Genomic DNA, 22,590 nt, shown 5'->3' on the forward strand with positions numbered 1-22,590 from the left:
ATGTTAACTGATCAGTCCTTATTTCTATTCAAAATACTGTTTAAATCAATATTAACAAAACACTAAAATGCTTACATGAACAATTTTTCCCTTTGACCCAAAATAATTTTACAATACATTATACTCACAGGAACTTGTACTGCTAAACCACTTAGTTGCCAAAACAACACTATCTACCAGTGTCATTTCAATAATAACAACAACGCAAAATTTTGTTTGCAGATTTTTTCTTCCTAAGAAAAATGTCAATCATGTCAAAAGTATTTCCCTTTTTATACCTTGTTTCCAAAAAAAAAAAAGGTTTAATGAGATAATTGGCAGAATAAACAATATAAATCAAACTGTTACAATGGTTTTCAGGTCTAAGTGGCCAATTGGGTTAAGATTTGTTGATGTAATTTTTACCCAAGAATCAACATTAAATATTTCAATAGATATTTTGAATTCTCTTCTAAGAGGAATGTCTAAATTTCATGTCATGCACCCTTGCAACATCTCTGTAGGTGGTTCGTAGGTGATGTTGATGCAAGGCAAAACTTTGGTCCCTATCAAACATGCCCTAATTTTCAGGGGCTGACAATATCCATCTTTTTCTGGTAGAATCTTCCTTTTGTATTAACTGTTAATTCATACTCATCATAAATATGCATGAAGAAATTTGCTACTTGGCATTAAACAAACAAAAATTAAGCAATAATTGGAAGTAAGTCTGAATTGGGATTATGATTAAACTTGCTTAAACTTTTAACTTAATCATGTCTTTCATTTTAATCCTATAATTTGTGACAATTTTCAATTATACATATAGAACTTTTCACCACCTTTATTTAGGTAGCAGGATATTATGAATTTCAGTTTTTCTGGTTTGATCTACGGTAAGTGGTAATTTTTATTTACCTTTCAGTACTTAAGTCAATCAAGCTTTTACTTCAACAAAAAAGATAAAGAGATAAAAAATGTGTATGGGGTTCCACGGAACCAAGTGTCTCGCCTACTTTATAAATCTAATAACTGTTTTAAGAACTTTAACTGCGGACTGTATGTAATATTAACTTGAAGAAAAACTAAGTCTATTTATAAGTAAAATATGGAAAAACAGGTTTTTTTTTTTACAAAATTACTTCTGAATACCATCTTATGATCATATACAAGCTTCTGTCCAAGTTTGTTTGATATCCAGGATAATTTAAGAAAGTTATCAAAATTTCCTAAACCTTAACCACAGAGTGAATGTACTGTTAACTGGCAGAAAAACTAAGTCTGTTTATAAGTAAAATACGAAAAAAAAACAGGATATTTTTTTATACAAAATTTAACTATTGAAAACTATCTTAAGATCATAAACTAGCTTCTGTCCAAGTTTAGTAGAAATCCAAGATATTTTAAGAAAGGTATTATTTCAAAAACTTTAACCACATAGTGAATACTTGTGGACAACGCCAATGACAATGGCGGAATGTAGGATAGCTGTGTCTTGCTTTTTCATCAAAAGCTGAAGGCTCAACAAAAATGAATCCTATGATTGCCAAATTATATTGGAGTCTAAATTTCAAAATTAATGGAAGCAGAAGAAATGCTTAAGATATTCTGTTTACTTGTAAAGTATATGACTAAGTTAATTTTCTAACATACCTGTGGCGTAAAATCTACTGTAAAATGTTTATAAGATTGATTGGCTAAAAACTCTATTTCTGGTAATGTATAATCATATGATGATCTAGATAATGAACTCTCTATTCTTATTAGATATTTCTGAAATGGAAAAAAAAATCATATTAAGAGTCATTATAAGAAATTGATACATTGATTTATTATTGTGAGGAATGTTTTCATGGCATTAATGGGTACAGCCAAACCCCAACATGATGCAAGTGAAACACAGACAATGCCAACTAAAGTGCCACAAACTGTAATTTTATTGAGAGAAAACATTTTTATTCCAAGGGATCAAAATAACTACTCTGGTGAGTGGAACACATAAACTTGTATAATTATCAAAAATATGTCACCTGTATAAATGACAAAACAATTTATTTTAATATTAAGTGACCTTGAACTTTGATCCATTAACCCCAAAATCAATAGGTTTCTTCCCCTTCTCTAAATCTCTTATATGTACATTTTTAATTCAAATCAAGCAAGGAAAACAGGTTACCTTCCCGAAACTTTTTAAAACAACAAGTCCAAACCCAGCCAGACATATGTAAAGGAGAATGTTACTATTAGTGGGGCTGCAACTGCTTTACTTTTTGGAACACCAGAGTTCACAATTAATTTTTAAGTGGGATTCATTTTGATAAATCACTAGTTCCTTTTTATGCGATTTATGGACAGTTTATCTGTAAGCCTTGTTTTTTCTTTTAAACCATAGTGCTGTCTGCCTTTCTTTGATACATTTTTCAGCACCTTGGTAACCTCTTACTTTCTGCATGTGCATGATTTGTGTATCATTTACTTACCTCATTATTTATAGGTAATGATGGCAGAAAGAAGAATGATGTCACACCCATGTTTACTGTGTGTATTGGTGAATCTACATTGTCATCTCTGTATAAATGTATCTACAAAAGAATTGGGTACACTTGATTTTGTAAATTAAAGAAGATTTGAAAAAGGCAATTTAAAGCTAGCTATAAAACCAGGTTTAATCCACCATATTCTAATTACCTAAGAAAATGCCTGTATTAAGTAAGGAATATTATATGTTATTCAGGTCTCAGACAGGGTATATACTGTGACATTCCCGGCTTAGAGTTTATATCCCCTGAGCCAAAGGCGAAGGGGATATAAGCCCATAGCCGGGAATGTCACAGTATATATTCTGTCTGAGACCTGAATTACACATATATTACAGATTACCCCTGACTTAATGTTATTTTCCAGTGCAGGTATTTGTTGAACATTCACAATGCAGCATGTGTATTCATTACATGTTTATTGTTTCTTTAATATTTTGAGTAATCCATTTAAATGCACCTTTTGTATCTTGACAATTTTTTTTCCAATAAAGTTTTTTTGTGTTTGTATGTGTGTGGCTTTGTTTTTTACGACACATATATTGAAAACTCAACCTGATATGTTCGGCATACGTGAAGGATTTTCCAATTTGCTGTGATCATAATTTCATCGTGTATGTTATAATTTATAACAACACTTTTAAGATTAAATTTAAGTATTAAAAGTGTAAATTGCTTGATTTTGTATAAAAATGTATTATTGACCGAAGCATGCCATTATTTTCCTTCTGTGAGCCTCTGATATTCTTTAGTGTTCTGTAAAGGTATGTGACTGCATCACATAGAAATCAGTGTTATGATGACGTTTTTGAGGTTCCAATTGGGGATAAAAATGTCGTATATACCCCGGCAGTTTCCTGAATATATACTGATATCTCTGTGTTGTTATCCAATCACAAACCTCGACACATTTGTAATCCGTAATATAAGTTGTTATCAATTCATTTGATGTGTTTTAGTTTTTGATTTTGCCATTTGATTAGGGACTTTCTGTTTGGAATTTCTTCAGCGTTCTGTATTTTTGTGATTTTACTTTAAAATATATGAAAGGCTCATCTACATGTACTCTGTAGAAGGTGAGTTTGTATCACTTTAATAAAAACAAGTCATTATAGATTATTGAAATGTACATTATGTAGTTTTTTTCTCTTCCAATATTTGAAACATGCTTAGGTTGAGCTCCTTTTAAATGGTTTTTGATGCTCCCTTATTTTTTACTTTTTAACTTTTTGTAACTAGTTGTCTTATTGGCAATCCTATGACATCACAGCAGAAAGATATCATTAGTGTAAATGAAAGTATGTGGCCAATATAGGATTGCTTTCATCTAATAAATGTGGCATTTTGTTTTTTACAAAACTAAAAAGTGAGATAAACTTCTAGTTTGCCTTAATGCAGGCCAACGTTCAAGAAATTGATTTATTATTAATTTGACCTGGATATCACTTGGTGGTTACCCTATGCCTGAGGATTTTTACCTTTAGAGTGGACAGGTAATCATCATGACAGACAACATTTCCACTGATGTCCATCTGATTCATCTTACGGAAAGCAATGATGTTAACTCCAGTGAAATCAGAATTCTCTATCTGTAAAGATAAAATCACATACTATAGTCATTAATCTAAAGAAGTTAATTTCAGTTACATTAAAGTAAATTTCAGTTACATTTAAGAAAGTTTCAGTTACATTTAAGAAAGTTTCAGTGATATGTAAGAAAGTTTCAGTGATATGTAAGAAATATGGCAAATCAGAAAATGATCACATTATATGGAAACTATATATGGAAAGAGTGATGTTTAAAATAATAAAATTAACAAGGATGTGTCCACAGTACACGGATGCCCCACTCACACTATCATTTTCTATGTTTAGTGGACCATGAAATTGGAATAAATTCTCTAATTTGGCATTTAAATTAGAATGATCATATCATAAGGAACAAGTATACTAAGTTTCAAGTTGATTGTATTTCAACTTCATCAAAAACTACCTTGACCAAAAACTTTAACCTGAAATTTGCATTATCATTTTCTATGTTCAGTGAACCGTGAAATTGGGGTCAAAACTTTAATTTGGCAGTAAAATTAGAAAGATCATATCATAGGGCACATGTGTACTAAGTTTCAAGTTGATTGGACTTCAACTTCATCAAAAACTACCTTGACCAAAAACTTTAACCTGAAGCGGGACAGACGGACAAACAGACGAATGAACAGACGGATGAACGGATGGATGAACGAACGGACGCACATACCAGAAAACATAATGCCCCGCTCTTATCGTAGGTGGGGCATAAAAATTTTATTTTGGAAAGCATCTTTTGTATCCTGAGCCAATTTTATCAGAAAATTTATATAAAATTCTCAGAAATGGTTCTGAATATGTTTAATTGTCATTTGTTCCATGTTTGAATTGTGTTCTGATTCTTTGTAAATCTTTTTAGGGTAAAATAATTTATGTTTGATGTGATGTTGTACTAATCTTATCTTAATTGTCTGTTGTTTATACTGTATCTTTTCTTTGGTAATCTGTTATGTAATAGGGAAATGTGTGTTTTAACACCTGAGTAAATATCAAACCTGATACCTTCTTGCAGATTTCTTCGACCTGACAATTAAAACCATCCTGATGTAACTTTCTGCCCCATATTTCAACTTTGCTGATAAATGTGTCAGTGAACAAATCCTCAAGGTCACACATAATGTGTTCATAGTAATTTAAATAATTTAAATACCCCTGAATTCTTTCAGAACTCACCATTTGAACTCATGATATGTAAAATTAAAGATTTAGTGCTCACATCAATAGTATCATCAACCTAATTTTTCCTGTTATAACCGATCTTGTAAATAAACTCCTTGGAAATATTGTGTAGCATACCAGTGGTATCCATGTTTGAATTAAACATAAATCATAATTGAAGTAAAACTTTTATTTTATATATACAGTCGAACCTTGTTGTGTCGAACTCGGTTGTGTCAAAAACTCGGATGAGTCGAAGTAATTTCTCGGTCCCGGTAAAATTCCCGTTTGTTCAATGCATAATTACCTCTGATGAGTCAAACTTGGTTGATTCGAATACTCGGTTAAGTCGAGTAAATTTTATAGTCCCGTCGAAGTAAAATTAATGTAAATTGACCCTGATGTCTCAAGCTTCGAAAGTAAGAATTTTCGAAAGATGCAGACCTAATGATAAAAATTTAAGTCGGATGTATTTCTTATGTCAACTAATCATTTTCAAAAGAGATTTAAGCTGAGTAAACATACTTGTTTGTATAACAGTTAAAATGACATGTTTATGGTGACCGCTAATTAACACCTTTGTTGATCGTTACAGCGGAATGTTAGTGTGTTAAACATTTTTCACCTGAGATAAAAACGAAACGAATTTAAATGACACAAGCCAAGATTAAATGAATCGTGAGATTTAAAACTCATTAATTACTATAGATAAAAAGATTAGGACAATTATAATAAATTCATGATAATTAATGTAAAGCAGACGACCTCATCAGAAACCGTTCAGAACTTGTTTCGTGCCGCGAGTGATTCCATAATTTATAGCGACTGACCTTTGTAAATATTTGTGTTGACTATTGATTTTAATTGTGCATGATTTGTATCTGTACTTGTTTTTTTAATTATTACGAAGGATCTAAAATGGAGATTGAATACACAATTATAAAGTGTCATATCAAACAAAGGCACACTGTTCGTTGTTTCTAGTTTACACAAATCTCATACCGTATTTCATGCATTCAACATTGATGACGACTCACTCGACCTCGGATGAGTCGAACCTGGGATGAGCCGAATACTTTGGTCCGGTCCCTTCGACTTCGACACAACGAGGTTCGACTGTATATACATCATTCATAATTTGGCCCTTGGTGGAATCTACTCTGCTAAAAATTAAAATGTTTTGCTCCATGCATAAACCAAGAGCCTAGCTATGTGCATACTGAAAAGTAGCAAAGTATAGATCCCTGGCTTGACATCACACCAATCCAATTGAAATGATGGTTCAAAATAAATGTGTGAGGCTATCAGGAAGCCTATGAGGCTATCATGTCTAGAGGCTATCATGCCTATGAGGCCATGAGGTAGCCTATAATGAGACAATGAGGAAGCCCATAAGGAGGCTATGAGGAATAAAATTGAGAATGGAAATGGGGAATGTGTCAAAGAGAAAGCTAGTAGTGTTGATGTTGAATTGGTGTTGGAATGAATTTATATGAAATTTGACAGTTTATCCCCAGAAATTCTTGAAACAACCAGTGATAAAATTTTATAAATGTCCATAACATAGATGGTAACAGCTGAGTGTCCCTCAGGATAATTGAATAAAAAATTCAGTTTGTATTTATTAAGAACAGCATATCCTTGTTTCATGGGATTTTGTGCTATCAAGAATGCATTGTGATGTCACAATTTTCGTTGAAAAAGCATGCAAAGTACAAATTCATATGACGTACGAAAAACATATGATGTAATCAAACTATTTTGTCCTTGAATTATCACCCTAAAACTTCCCCAAACAGCACAAATTGGGAACTTCAATACTATACCATGACATATTGCTTGGACACAGGCCGCTGCATCCCTGAAAAACATCCTTATATTCCAACTCTAGTTTTACTTTTTTTCTCACACTTGTGTATTAAGGTTGAATGAATGTTCAGTATAAACAAATTTTCAAACTTGGTACATATTCCTCTGACAATTTAATTTAGTAAAAGTATACAAATAAAAGAGTAATCTATGATATGTTCTGGGAACCTCATTTCTAAGACACAGTTCTACATACCATAATATTTCTGGATTTTGGTGCCGATCTTTCAATATGTTTGTTAACTTCAGTTTTCAATCTGATGACATAAGTACATTTGGGCTGTAAAGAAAAGCATATTCAATATATTATCTTTCAAATATCAACTATATATTGTAGATTATCAAGAATCTTCAAACAAAAGGAAGTTCCTCAGCTCAGAAATGGGTTTTTCTCATTGCCGAAGGATGTGTCACGTATGGTGACTTATAATTGCTTATATCAATACAAAATCTCCTTATTTTTATATTGTGAAAGTGTGGAAAGTTTAGTTCCTTATTTATCTACTTTATTGAAGGTCAATATAAATAACTAATTGAAGAAACAACATTTAAGTTACTTGTGGCCAAACAACACTGCCAATTTACCAGGAATTTGTGAATTAATGTGTTGTTAGGACATTTGTTGAATATATTTGGACATTTGAATCCTAATATTAGTCTATAATTTTTTGAAATGTTTTTACGTAACTTCATTTGAATATATTATTAGTTGTAATTTTCTATCTACAATTCTATAAAATAAGAGTATAGTTCTAAGGTAATCTCTCACTGAACTAATGAAAATTACAATACCTGATGAAATCTTGTAACATTACCTGAAGACCTCTTATACGATAAAGTCCTTCTTGGTCTGTTTTAGACTCCTCCTGAAACAAGGAGCACCCTTCTCCTTCACCCATGGCTTCTACAATTATTCCTTGTTCAGCCTCTCCATTCAATGAGGTAACTTGGCCATAACAACTACAATGTAAAAAAGTGGCGTTTAGCTTGATTGAAAAAATAATAGATGATAATATTAAGATTTCATAAAATTATTTCTTAGTTACTAATTTTTACCTACCATAATGAATCTTGGAATTATTATGTTAAGGTATGAAGTTCAGTAATGATAAAAGATATTGCATTTTTATAAATGATGTTTAGTACCATTTATTAGTTGCGATCTTTAAAATGTATTATTATACCTTACATATATTACAAACAATTCTATCAGGAAACACATTATCAAGTGACATGGAATAATTCAGTTAATTTTCATTCAATTGCAAGGAAGGACGAATAACCCTTAAAATTTACACCAGCATTGAATAACCCTATTGATCACCTGCAAATAACCTATTCAGTTCCATGATTTGTACACAAGTTATCTCCCATGAAAATGAGGTCACAGAAGTAAATAAACAAAATGACAATGTTCATGTTACAGAAAGCCCATCGAAAGACGAGGAAATAAGACTTTTGACATGCATCTAGTGCAGATGATATCTCTCATAAACTGTCCTTTTCAGGGCCATCAATATTTTGCAAAAAAGATTCAACCTTTTTTGTACATACAAGAACTTCCACGCCTGTAGCTGTGACACAAATGTATTTTCGAATGTCAACTTGTGTTTGTTACTAAAATAAGGTCAATGATTCAAAAATGTCAAAAGGCCCTTTGGTAAATTAAAACAATTGTGGCCCCTTAGAAGCAATGAATATCCAAAATTGTGAACCCTTAAAATTTATTTCACTTTGGGCTGCGCCCTCAATGAAATAACCTTCTCATGTTTAAAATTATTGGATATTCACCTTTTCAACGAGCCATAATTGTATATTATTAAACACCAGAGGATTAAAGGTAACTAATAAATGGAAAGAGTAGCAGAAAGCACTTAGCAGTAACCGTTGGTTTTCCTGTTTGAATTGTTTTACACTTTATACCTTCCTGTTTGGTGTGAGCCGTAAGGATTAAAATCATGAATTTGAGGAAGGACCCTTATTCCATCATTTATTCATAATATATCAGGTTTTGAGAGGAAAGTATTTGATGGGGTCTAAATAAAGACCTGAGACAACTTACCTAAATGCTACTCTCTTTCCACTGATAGTGATATTCATTGTGGTACCTTCTAATACTTCTATAAGCTGGGAAGCTGGTTCAAACTGGTATTCTTTCATCATAGATCTCAAGAAATATTTCCCAGGTCCCTACAAATATAAAATTTATGTGACTGAAAAATTGTAAAGGATTCATGCCTCATTTTATCAGCAATTGAATTAAATATACAAATTTCCAGAATATACTTTGTCTTTATACAAATCTTGATTTAAGTTTCGAGTCAAATTATAAGATTGAAATTAATGGTAAATGTATCTTGCCATTTGGGGATTCTTAAATAAGTCAAAGATAAAAGTGTTGTGTTACTGTTACAGACCTTAGTATGGAAAAGGTCAGTCTGGGTTAGAATTCCGCTCTTTAAAAAAACCTTTCTTTTATGAACTGAAGCATTGTATTAGCATAAATATAGAGCATAATTGAAATTCAAAGACTGAACTCATAGTAAATCTTTTAGAACCTATTTTATGGACAGTGTTCAATAAGATGAAAAAAAGAAAAGAGGGCTACTTACAGTGCCTCAGTAACATATAGAGAACAATACAATGTTTAATTACCAGTTCAGGGAAGACTATGGTACCTCAGTAACATATAGAGAACAATACAATGTTATTACCAGTTCTGGGAAGACTACAGTACCTCAGTAACATATAGAGAACAATACAATGTTTAATTACCAGTTCAGGGAAGACTGTGATACCTCAGTAACATATAGAGAACAATACAATGTTTAATTACCAGTTCAGGGAAGACTACAGTACCTCAGTAACATATAGAGAACAATACAATGTTTAATTACCAGTTCAGGGAAGACTATGGTACCTCAGTAACATATAGAGAACAATACAATGTTTAATTACCAGTTCAGGGAAGACTACAGTACCTCAGTAACATATAGAGAACAATACAATGTTTAATTACCAGTTCAGGGAAGACTACAGTACCTCAGTAACATATAGAGAACAATACAATGTTTAATTACCAGTTCAGGGAAGACTACAGTACCTCAGTAACATATAGAGAACAATACAATGTTTAATTACCAGTTCAGGGAAGACTACAGTACCTCAGTAACATATGGAGAACAATACAATGTTTAATTACCAGTTCAGGGAAGACTGTGATACCTCAGTAACATATAGAGAACAATACAATGTTTAATTACCAGTTCAGGGAAGACTACAGTACCTCAGTAACATATAGAGAACAATACAATGTTTAATTACCAGTTCAGGGAAGACTATGGTACCATTTTCTTGTGTAATATTATTACTTCTGTATTGTTTATCTCCACTGAGGGACAACACCACTCCAGGGAGAGCAGTCCCTACTTTGTCTACCACCTGTAAAACAACAATATAGGTGCAGATTTAATCTTATTTCTAACAAAGTTCAATAGAGTTTACAGTAATTCAATAACAAATATTCAGTCTTTCAAACAGTTTACCCTACCATGGTTTTTAATATAAACTATAACAGGGTGACTCATAAATAAGGCTATGTTATTGATCCTTCAAATAAACTTATTCTCAGCTGTATTCTATAGTTTGTTATTATGTTGCGATGTTGCATCACCGTCCCAGGTTAGGGGAGGGTTGGGTGCATGCTAACTTGTTGGATTCTGTATGTGCCTGTTGCAAGTCAGGAGCCTGTAGTTCAGTGGTTGTGGCTTGTTACTGTAGAACATATTTGATTTCCATTTGCTGTTTTGTACACAAAATAGGTTGTTTATTTTCTCCTTTGAATTGTTTTACATTCTATTGTCAAGGCCATTTATAACTTGCAATGTGGTATGGGTTTTGCTCATTGTTGAAGGCCATATAGCAACCTATACTTCTTAGCATCCATATCATTTGGCCTCTGAAGGATAGTTATCTCATTGGCAAACATATCACACCTTATTTCATATCATATTAGTCTTCCAAATGGCTACCAATAGATAAATAGCAACTATGATTAAAATCACACTATGTTGTCCACTTTAATATAACTAACCTTGACAGAGATTTCTCCCAGTTTATATGCAGAGAATACAGCCATTTCACCATCTTGTTTTACAAACACATAACCATGTTTCTCTGCAGTAACTTCATAGTCATTTCCTTTGTGAAGTGGTCCAATCCTTAAAACAACATTAATATGTGCAATCAATTTCAAAATCAAGTCCATTGTTATTTTCATTTTTCAATACTGTAGACTCACTTAATAGTTTGATGAATTATATTTTTTTCTCATTTTAGACATGGTTTTCTTGGAAACATTTTGTAAAATTTCAATTCTTCAAGTTATGATTTTAACCTTAATTACAATTTTTTCTCCTAACAATGTGGAAAATACAAAGCCTTCTCTCAAACTTTAAGTTTGTTATTATATCATCAGGTAACTTGTATATATATACAGATATGTTATATTAGTTTGTTATTATATCATCAGGTAACTTATACAGATATGTTATATTAGTTACACTTTTGACCTTCCAAGGAGACAAAGATAGTGAAACCTTAAGAGATGAGATGTTCAACTTCATATAAACTTCAGGAATAAAGCAGACATTGAAAAACAGCAAATCATAGAAAAGATATTAGTGCCTCTCTATCAAAATAATAAAGTGCTAATTATCTGTTTTTATTTTCTTTCATTTTAGATGAAATGTTTAGAATAAAAGCAACATTTAGTTTGTACCTACATTGTAATTCCGTCCAACTACTCCTAGCTGTGACTTATAAATTGCAGTTTTTTTTTTAAATTATTTTTCACTATTTAAATTGCTTACTTAAATCCACCATTAGCAGCTGAATCAACAGAAACAGAAGGTGCCTGTACTCCTTTAGTTGTCACTGTGATATTAACTCCCATTATTGCAGGTTTTATATGACCAATGATAAACACACCTCTCTTACCAATAAACTTAGCTACCTCACCAGCACAGGTATCTTAAACATAAATCATAGATATAAGCGTCAATCAAAGTTTATTAACACACCTCTCTTACCAATAAACTTAGCTACCTCACCAGCACAAGTATCTTAAACATAAATCATAGATATAAGTGTCAATCAAAGTTTATTAACACACCTCTCTTACCAATAAACTTAGCTACCTCACCAGCACAGGTATCTTAAACATAAATCATAGATATAAGCGTCAATCAAAGTTTATTAACACACCTATCTTACCAATAAACTTAGCTACCTCACCAGCACAGATATCTTAAACATAAATTATAGATATAAGTGCCAATCAACAGTTTTATGCAATTACTATTTCATCATTATCAGTTGGTTATTTTGTTTAAATGTCAATATTGTTTGGTAAGAAAGTTTTTTTTTTTTAATTTACAGAGTACATGTTAGAATATTATGAAAGACTGCAAACTATATATTCCTTTAGGACAGTGCCATTAAAAGGACATCTGATGTTCAGTAGCTGTCGTTTGTTGATGTGGTTCATAAGTGTTTCTTGTTCTCGTTTTTTATATAGACCGTTGGTTTTCCTGTTTGAATGGTTTAACACTACTAATTTTTGGGGCCATTTATAGGTTGCTGTTTTATGCGAGCCAAGGCTCTGTATTGAAGACTGTACCTTGACCGATAATGGTCTACTTTTATAAATCGTTATTTGGATGGAGAGTTGTCTCATTGAACTCATACCACATCTTCTTATATCTACTTACCTCCTAAAACAGCCACTTCTGTTTTGGCAGGACTGAATAACAGCTCTTTAGAACTAACACTAACTTCCAGCTTTTCACCAGTTCTGAAATGAGATACAATCTTCTGTAAAGCTAACTTTATTTAATTTCATATGAAATGCAAGAACAGAAAGTATATAACTATATCTATATATATATTACATGTATTGAGTGCATAACAATTTATTCCCTCGGTTTACACTTCGATATTAAATGTTGCAGACAGTTCTTTTGCAAAACATTCATGCACAACACAAATGTTTGGGATCTTTTGGTTTTAAGAAAATTGAAACAAAAACACAACATAACTGTCATGCCTGAGTCGCTGGCTCACAAATTTTATATAAAATTTCTTCTGACTTTAATTCGGGTTGTGAGTTAATTGCTGCAGTTAGCACATGAATAACCTCTACAAAAGTTAGTTTAATATTACAATGGAGACTGAGATACATGAGATATTACCTTGCCCAGTGTGAGAACTTGTAAACAAATGGTCCAGTTGGTTGTGGAGCTTTGGTATCTTTGGAATCTGCTGGTGGGGATTTGTTTTCTGTAGTCAGTGGACCAAGGACAATTGGAGTTTTATCCACCAGTGATCTATAATATAAAGCATACATATATTTCAACCATTTGCTTGTTTTGAAATACTTTTATGTGTAGTAATTAAATGATGTCAAATTATGTTTTACTGAGTAAATATCCCAGCTGGAATATGTTAGTTTTTTTCATAAGTATCTTTTTTTTACATTATACTTTGCATACAATTATTATTGATTTAAAAGTGAGTAAAAATTAATAGTTGATCATTAATAAATTAATTCAAATTAGGTGTAACTGCTTACTTCAATAGTTGACTTCATTTATGTGTTAACACGGGTATTTAATTTAGAAGTATTAAACTGATTGCAATAAATATAGAACTAAAGCAAAACACTTACAAAAGTGTAACTGCCAGATCCTGAACAGCTTCTTCTGTTGTAACACTGCCCTCTATCAGATGTTTAACTGCTGTCAAGGTCAGTAACTCTGGACTAGATCTGAAATTACAAATTGAACATGAACAGAATATTGCACAAATAATTTCCTTGCTATATTTGTTTATATTTTTCCTCTCAATCATGTCATCACAGTTACTTGTCATCACAGTTACTTTTTGTTTTTAGATCAAATTTTGAAAGTAAAAAAATGCTTCAAGTTTTGTTTGTATTATTATAATTATTTAATTTCTATTTCACTGTAATTTCATGAGAACATAACTGTAAAATATTAACTAACAATAAATTTGTTCAGTCCCAATCCAACTTATTTAACCTGACTTTGCTTTGCTTTTAAATTCTTTGAACTTATTATTTTGACTTTCTCTCTTGATTCTTTTTTTAACATGTTTAATAACATGCTATTTGTGTATTCTTTACTCAAAACACCCTAAAGTGTCATAAGTGTATGTATCCAAACAAACTTACGTGTCATATGTGTATATATCCTTTTCAAACTTGTGACAGGAATCTGGTGTCAACTTATATACACCTGGCTGGGCTAAACAGAATCTATTCTTTCCTTTGTTCAAATTGAATGATCCAACTGTCCCAACTTTCTTCTCATGGGCAAAATGCTACAAAAGAAGAGAAATTGTTTAGCCTTCATTTTTAATTGAGTATATATTAAACGTTTATCTTCACTTTATCAAAGATAGTAAAACTCCATAGGGACAGTTTAATTATTTTTTTAAAACAAAAAGAAGATAAACAAAACAATGGCATCAAGAACATAAAACAAACATAGCCCACAAAAACATTACACAGATAAATTTTCAGTTAAGTGTTTTATTTCATACAATGGTTTACAAACAACTACAAAAATTCAACATTATTCCAATGACAACAATTCCTTACCAACTAAATTTCATATTAGGTAATACATTTGAGTATCTTAATCAATATATCTCTTCATTTCAGAGTCAATTTGTAGATTTTCAATTAGCCCACCCCTTTTCACAGTTGTTTAAGTTTAAAACCAGTCAATAATAGCATCCCTCCTGTATATCAACAATTTACTTACCAACTTAATTTCATGTGAGATACTACATTTAAGTATATATCCTGTCTGTATAAACTTAATCCCTTTTAGATCTTTATCTGTGACCTCTATGTCAATGGTCTTCTCCTTCCAACACCATGTGTCATGCATCAAAATGGCTGAAATAAAACAATGTCTTCCTTAAATCTGATATACAAGTAAATGTGAAATTTAAGAGTTTGAACAGAAAGTCTGAGCATATTGATATTTAAGTATATAAGATTACAATACTGAAAATACATTTTTTTCTCTTAAATAGATAATCCTGTATGTTTTACATATTGATAAGTTGAAGACTGAAGTTAACTCCAAGATGATCAATGGAAGGAAACAGATTTTGTCAACTGATAATTTTCAATTTTAAATCTAATAAGTAGTACAAGACCCAAATTCTGGAATATATACTTCATAAAGTTTAACCCATACAGCCAACAAATCGTGACAAATTTCAAAATCAATTCATATTTTCTAAGAAACCATTACAGTGTAACCTGTGTTATCCGCCACACTGGGGGACCAGAAAAAAATGTTGGATTAAGCAGGGTGTCGGAATACTTTTTTTTTCTGCAAGGATAGGCATATTTTGGGACCATGAAAATGTGTCAGTTAAAGCAGGATGTTGGAATACTAAGGTGTCGGATTAGGCAGGTTACACTGTATATACTAATTATTAATTACAATATTTATTCATTTCAAAAGATTGCAGTTAAAGTATTAAATCATGCTGACTGTACACTATCAATCATGAAAATAAAAGCATGCAGACATGTTGATGTACATACCTTTGTATTTTCCTGGCATCACATTTTCAAAATAAAATATGCCTTCTTTCCCAGATTCTTTCACCTTTAAAACAAAATAAAAACATATCACAATACTTAAAAACAAAATTTGTCATAGTTAACCATCATCATAACTTTGACTTTTATATCATAATTGAAATTATAAATTTTATATCAAAATACTTAAAACATGTATGTTACTATATAATCACATATGCAAATATATTTAAGGTTGGTTAAGAATAAGTATAGATTATCTGGTTTTCTACACATTAATATCATACAATATCAGCTTCAAGCCACAATGTGAACCTTTTTGATGAGTGAGCAGTGAACAATAAAAAGATGGAGTTGTACTTCTGCCAAAAGAATTTCAACAATATGCCCATAAAAATGTTACTACATTTGTACTATGAATATTAATTGACATCCAAACATACATGTCAAAAAATCCAGTATCATTTTTTATTTTGTGCTCAACCCTGAGCCTTCATAAGTCTTCTTGTCAATGTTTGTTCATGGAATTGGTTGTGTGAACGAAAAACCACAAATTATTTGGCCGAAATGTCAAATTAACTGATGCATATTTACCTGAACTGTTTGTTTAAAGTCATCTCGGCCTACAGCCTCAAGGGATACCTCCATGGATCCACATTTCTCTGTTTAATGAGAAAGGAACATTTCAGTAATATAGTACTACAGTTTGAAAGTTACCTGCTTTATCAACCCATTTTTAATTAAGTTATTGACCCTGGAGTAATAGATACAGATAAATCCCTCAAAACATAATGATCAAGAAAAAAAAACCAAATTTCACTACATTTCTAATATAACAAAAGCAAAAACAAATCATAATTTAAGGCCCAAAGCATATGGTTAAACATTGTTTAAAGGAGTAGGTCCAGTAAGGGCCGATTTTGGCCTCAAATTTCAGGTTCATCTAACGAAAGATTTTTGACACTTTTTAAACACTTAAGTGTCTCCTTCAATCGATTCAATTTCAATTAGTTTATGTGAAAGATTTTAACTGATTTAGTCATTAAAAACGCTTCGATTCAAGTTTAAATATGAAAAATCTATTAATTATGCCAAAAAACGTCACTTTTCAGATGGTTTTTATCAAAAATGGAAGTGGCCACATCCGTGTTCATCCTCAACCTTTATATGTGTTATGTATTATCATCAATACAACTTACATTTGAATATTATGAATGAACACGAATGAGGCCACTTTCATTTAAGACGGAAACTGTCTAGAATTTAACTAAAATGCTAAAATTGTGAAGATTTCAGTAATTTAGCATGACTTTATGATGCTAGTACCCAATATATGGGAATTGTACTGTCAAAAACAGTCCATATTTATGTAGCAAAAGCATTCTACTTTCCAGTAAATAGCTAAAAGATTACATTTTCACAAATTTGTAAGACTGCTAAATTTTGGGCAAAAATGGTGTCTTAATGAACCTACTCCTTTTATAATGACTCAAACAAATTTTAGAATCTGCTTTTAAGCATAAGTTTCCTTGTGGAAAACACAGATGTTGAAGCTTTCTTTTAATTATTTTTCAGTTTTTTACTTCATTGAAATTTTGAATCTAGTTTTGAGGCCATTTCTTGTATTTGAGTAATTGAAAAGGAATACAAACCTAGACAAGCAACAGCTCCTGTAACTTTTGCTCTAAATTGTGTAAACATGACATCTAATAAGGGAGCATTAGGTATGATGATAGACTTCTCACTGGGAATAATCTGGAGACCTCCAGCAATCTCTTCTTCAGTGAGATGTACCTACAAGTGAATCAATTAAAGATCAAATCAGAGTCATTCACTGCTATCTGCTGACATTTTTTTGTTAATTGTAAATTGATGTAAATATGAAAACTTCAACTTCAAATAAACACATAAAAAAAATCAGAAAATCAGAAAAATAAATTGCTGCAATATCTGCAAGTACAGACTAAATGTGCAATAAAATATCCATGCAAAATAAATTGTTTTACAATAATCTATTTTCTATCAAATGCATTTAAGTTTTATAAATTTAATGAACTTATACATTGGTTGTACCTTTATTAAATATTTGCCTGATGCAGCATGGGTACAGAATTTTCCATCTTTATCTGTGGCTATAGATACAGCATCAGAATTTTTCCCTTCTGGGAAATAGATGACTCTTCTTTGTGGAGGTACTTGTCTAAGACCCTCAGGAAGCTTATCAATGACTATTTGACCACAAAGGCTGAACCTGTAAGAAATAAATATTAAATATATCACATACAATACAAGAAATAATAATAATTGTTAAGGTAGGGACAGAATTTATAAAGTATCATAGTATGTCCAACAAACAAGGTAAGATAATGAAGATGATTTTTGTCTTGACTTTTAAACTGTAGTTTTCTAATTATTGGCAATGTCATTTTTTATTTTTATTTTTAAGTATTTTTTAAGTATTTACTGGTAATTTAGATCTTTTTGCCACAGTGGAAACTACAAACAAATAAAAAACAATATAGGGTTATTGCGTGAATATTGGGGAATATTGTCCCGAGTAGAATTTTATATTGCACGAGCTTGCGAGTGCAATATATGTTCTACAAGGGACAATATTCCCCAATATTCATGCAATAACCGTTTAATTGTATAGCAATATAATATTTGAAAGTAAAAATTAGTTTAAACTATGAATTTGTCGTTGATGACGTCATGAATTTTGAAGATTTATTGCACTAGTGCAATATTATAGGGCTATTGCATGAATATTGGGGAATATTGTCCCGAATAGAATTTTATATTGCACGAGCTTGCGAGTGCAATATATGTTCTACGAGGGACAATATTGGTTTAAACTAAGATTTTGTCGTTAATGACGTCATGAATTTTGAAGATTTATTGCATGCTAACTTTTGGTTACTTTCTGTGGGAAATATTATATTGATATACAATAATATACAATTACTGTCTTTTGATGAGGTAAATATGCGGTTTTATTGACTTTTGAAAAAATGATATTCACTGAGGCCGACGGCCGAAGTGAATATCAGTTTTTCAAAAGTCAATAAAACCCCATATTTACCGAAACAAAAGACAGTAATTGTTTTATTCCATATTCCGAGAAAAGAAAATGTATTTAATGACAAACATATACCAAAACAAATTTTACACGAAACATTTTACCATAACGTTGCATGTAAAAGCGCGTGACGTTTAGCGCGGTGAATAACACTTTCTCAGGTGAATATGCTTTTTTATTCAAAAACCAATTCATATAGAAAGACCTACTAAAATAATTCCAATATAGAATAATAGAATTTATTGCACGCTAACTTTTGGTTTATACTTTCTGTGGGAAATATTATATTGCTATGCAATAATATTGGTTTCAATGAAATACAGTGATTTGTCAGTGAAATAAAAACAGATAATTTCACATGTGTTTAATACAACAATATGTGTTGTCAAGAGGTTGTTGATAATGTTCCATTAAAACAGTTGAGAATGTGTACAAAAAGACATAGTTCCCTTCATTTTTACTTAATTTCCATTAAAAAAAACCATGGTGTATGTAATAAAAAGAATATTTTATCTTAGAATTAAAATATCAAAACATTTTCAACCTGTGACCAAACAAGACTGACAATTAACTTATGCGCTACAAACATTCTTGAAATAATGTGTTGTTCAGTCACTTGTTGAATATTTTTATATATTCAATTCTAGGATTAGTTATTCTACAAATTTAACTTACTTGGTAGCTATAATATCAGGTAGATGTGGAGTATTAGGAGATATTTTAACACTGGTTTCATCAAACAGGATGTTGTCAGCCTCTACTTTGATGATATATGATCCTGTTTTCATATTCTCCAGATGATAAGTTCCGTCAGATTTTGTTGTAGACTGTTTTTTACTATTCACATATACTGCAGCATTCCCAACTCCAGATCCCTTAAAGAAAAACACAAATATATGTATTCCACATTAATATACAGTGAAACCTGTTTAAAGTTACCACATAAAGTAGAGCACAAATTAACTCATATGACAGGTGGTCTTATAATACAGATCAATCTATTTACAATGCATTTTATACAGTACTTTTACAGTAAAACAAACAAAACATTGTTTTATCCCTGAAATTATGCTTTTGAATGAAAATAAAAAAACTCAATTTATTATTTACAGGATATTAAAAGAATCACATTACATGTATGGAGTAAAATTTACTTCAGAAAGAATATAACGTCACAGTACCCAGATTGCAACGATAACCCGAATTGTGCCTATATAGTAAAAGTAGCAGCGGAAATCTTACATGTTTTCTTAGAGACGAAACGATTTGTATTTTTATTATTTGACATTATGCACGCCTTTCCATATATTAAAGTTAATATATTCAAATATGCACAGAACGTTCACAGTATACATCAACAGATAAAGTTAACTGCAGAAGGTAAAAAGTACAGAAACGTCGCCATGCGTTGTCCACCAAAAGGTCATCTTTTAAAATGTGCAAATAAAATATGTTATAATTGTCCATTTCTAGAGAAATGAACAGTAAGCACAGATTAATGTCCAATTGTTCTAAATATTTGTAGAAATAAAACAAATTATCTGTAAATCGATTTTTAAGGCTGTGAATTTAAGCATGGATGCAATTTGGGTACTCCTTATTTCAGAATCATGGATCATTTGGAGGTATATTCAAACCCATGTTTTAATGATTCATTATAGTTTGTGGAACCATATTGTGAATAATGATACATCTACAAAATAAACATATAATGAGAACTTTGGTCTGGATCATAAATAAACATAGGTGAAAAACTGTCAAAATAGGTGCAATTTGGGTACCGTCACGTTATACTTATTGCAATAAAAAATTTACCTTTACAGAGTTGATAACTCTGCCACTAACAGAAAATCCTGACACTTGGAAAGTTTGCTGCAATATAAAATAAAACATAATGAAATAATTACATAAGATGTATGTTTCATTATAATACATTCTGATTGGCTAACGGCACATCTCGGGTTATTCCTTAAGCAATTGCATTACACAATAAAATTTATCATTCATGATGACACGAGATCCCACAATAGAGTGCACAGGTGAATTAAATAAAAACTTGATGATCCTAACTAAAAAATGTAATTATAAGTATGATCCTAGTTAAAACAAGAGTGCACACGCTGAAATGTCTCGCCTTCTATACTAATTATTGATATTATGTTGATAGTCCTAAGTATAAAGCTAAGCTTTATTACAACTGTCACATAAACTTAACATTAACTAAGAAAACTAAACAAAGACCAATGAACCTTGAAAATGAGGTCAAGGTCAGATGAAAGATGCCAGGCAGACATGTACAGCTAACAATGCTTCTATACAACATATATAGTTGACCCATTACTTATAGTTTAAGAAAAATAGACCAAAACACAAAAACTTAACACTGTGCAATGAACCATGAAAATGAGGTCAAGGTCAAATAAAACCTGTGCGACTGACATAAAGATCATAAAATATTTCCATACACCAATTATAGTTGACCTATGGCATATAGTAATAGATAAAAAGACCAAAACTCAAAAACTTAACTTTGACCACTGAACCATGAAAATGAGGTCAGGGTCTCATGACATCTGCCCGCTAGACGTGTACACCTTACAATCATTCCATACAACAAATATAGTAGACCTATTACATATAGTATGAGAAAAACAGACCAAAACACAAAAATTTAACTATAACCATTGAACCATGAAAATGAGGTCAAGGTCAGATGACACCTGCCAGTTGGACATGTACACCTTACAGTCCTTCCATACACTGAATATACTAGCCCTATTGCTTATAGTATCTGAGATATGGACTTGACCACCAAAACTTAACCTTGTTCACTGATCCATGAAATGAGGTCGAGGTCAAGTGAAAACTGTCTGACAGACATGAGGACCTTGCAAGGTACGCACATATCAAATATAGTTATCCTATTACTTATAATAAGAGAGAAATCAACATTACAAAAAATTTAAACTTTTTTTTTCAAGTGGTCACTGAACCATTAAAATGAGGTCAAGGACATTGGACATGTGACTGACGGAAACTTCACAACATGAAGCATCTATATACAAAGTAAGAAGCATCCAGGTCTTCCACCTTCTAAAATATAAAGCTTTTAAGAAGTGAGCTAACGCCGCCGCCGCCGCCGGATCACTATCCCTATGTCGAGCTTTCTGCAACAAAAGTTGCAGGCTCGACAAAAATGTAATTGTAAGTATTGAATGCTTCTTTTTGTAACTTCATAGGGTTGTAAAAGCGCTGACCGTGTGCACATTTTTAGAATGAAGCCCTTCCGCGATTCATACAAAATGTACTTTGGTCAACGCTTTTACACCCCAATGAAGTTACAAAAAGAAGCATTCAATTCTTAAATAATGAAATAAGGATATGTGTGCACTGAAACCATGTCATGCATACACTACTTCATATCCATTTTAGTGTTAACCATGTAATCTGGGTTAAAAGCACTTTTTTTTCTTTCTTTTTATACCTCACTGTATAACGCATATATGAAAAGATAAATAACTAATTCCACATTGAAAAGAAGAGATCAATTTGTATATATAGTGCTGGCCCAAAGCGTACATTTCAGGTGGATCCTTATCGTTAGACTGGAATATTTTTTTATGAAAACAGGGGTGTGGAAATATTTGTTGTGAGCACTTGTCCCCGGGCAAGTGAAACCTAAAATTTTACTTGTCCGGAAAAAAATTTACTTGCCCTGATGATCCCAATAAATATTG

At 31.5% G+C, this 22,590-nt stretch overlaps 1 protein-coding gene across 1 annotated transcript in view; it reads right to left on the reverse strand.

The window, feature by feature from the left end:
• Positions 1-22,590, reverse strand: part of LOC139482661 (BOS complex subunit NOMO1-like) — a 58,362-nt gene that overhangs the window by 2,410 nt on the left and 33,362 nt on the right. The window contains exons 9-28 of the mRNA XM_071266666.1: positions 20,669-20,725; positions 19,529-19,728; positions 17,848-18,025; positions 17,427-17,568; positions 16,369-16,436; positions 15,778-15,841; positions 14,978-15,114; positions 14,383-14,531; positions 13,858-13,956; positions 13,382-13,516; positions 12,902-12,984; positions 12,002-12,161; positions 11,224-11,350; positions 10,455-10,571; positions 9,193-9,320; positions 7,946-8,090; positions 7,327-7,410; positions 3,995-4,105; positions 2,460-2,561; positions 1,633-1,752 (exon numbers count right to left, since the gene is read on the reverse strand). Of these exons, the coding sequence (XP_071122767.1) occupies positions 1,633-1,752; positions 2,460-2,561; positions 3,995-4,105; positions 7,327-7,410; positions 7,946-8,090; positions 9,193-9,320; positions 10,455-10,571; positions 11,224-11,350; positions 12,002-12,161; positions 12,902-12,984; positions 13,382-13,516; positions 13,858-13,956; positions 14,383-14,531; positions 14,978-15,114; positions 15,778-15,841; positions 16,369-16,436; positions 17,427-17,568; positions 17,848-18,025; positions 19,529-19,728; positions 20,669-20,725 (2,406 nt within the window). The remainder of the gene's footprint in view (positions 1-1,632; positions 1,753-2,459; positions 2,562-3,994; positions 4,106-7,326; positions 7,411-7,945; positions 8,091-9,192; positions 9,321-10,454; positions 10,572-11,223; positions 11,351-12,001; positions 12,162-12,901; positions 12,985-13,381; positions 13,517-13,857; positions 13,957-14,382; positions 14,532-14,977; positions 15,115-15,777; positions 15,842-16,368; positions 16,437-17,426; positions 17,569-17,847; positions 18,026-19,528; positions 19,729-20,668; positions 20,726-22,590) is intronic.

Source organism: Mytilus edulis, chromosome 7 (genome assembly GCF_963676685.1).
Source record: "Mytilus edulis chromosome 7, xbMytEdul2.2, whole genome shotgun sequence".
Taxonomy (NCBI): domain Eukaryota; kingdom Metazoa; phylum Mollusca; class Bivalvia; order Mytilida; family Mytilidae; genus Mytilus; species Mytilus edulis.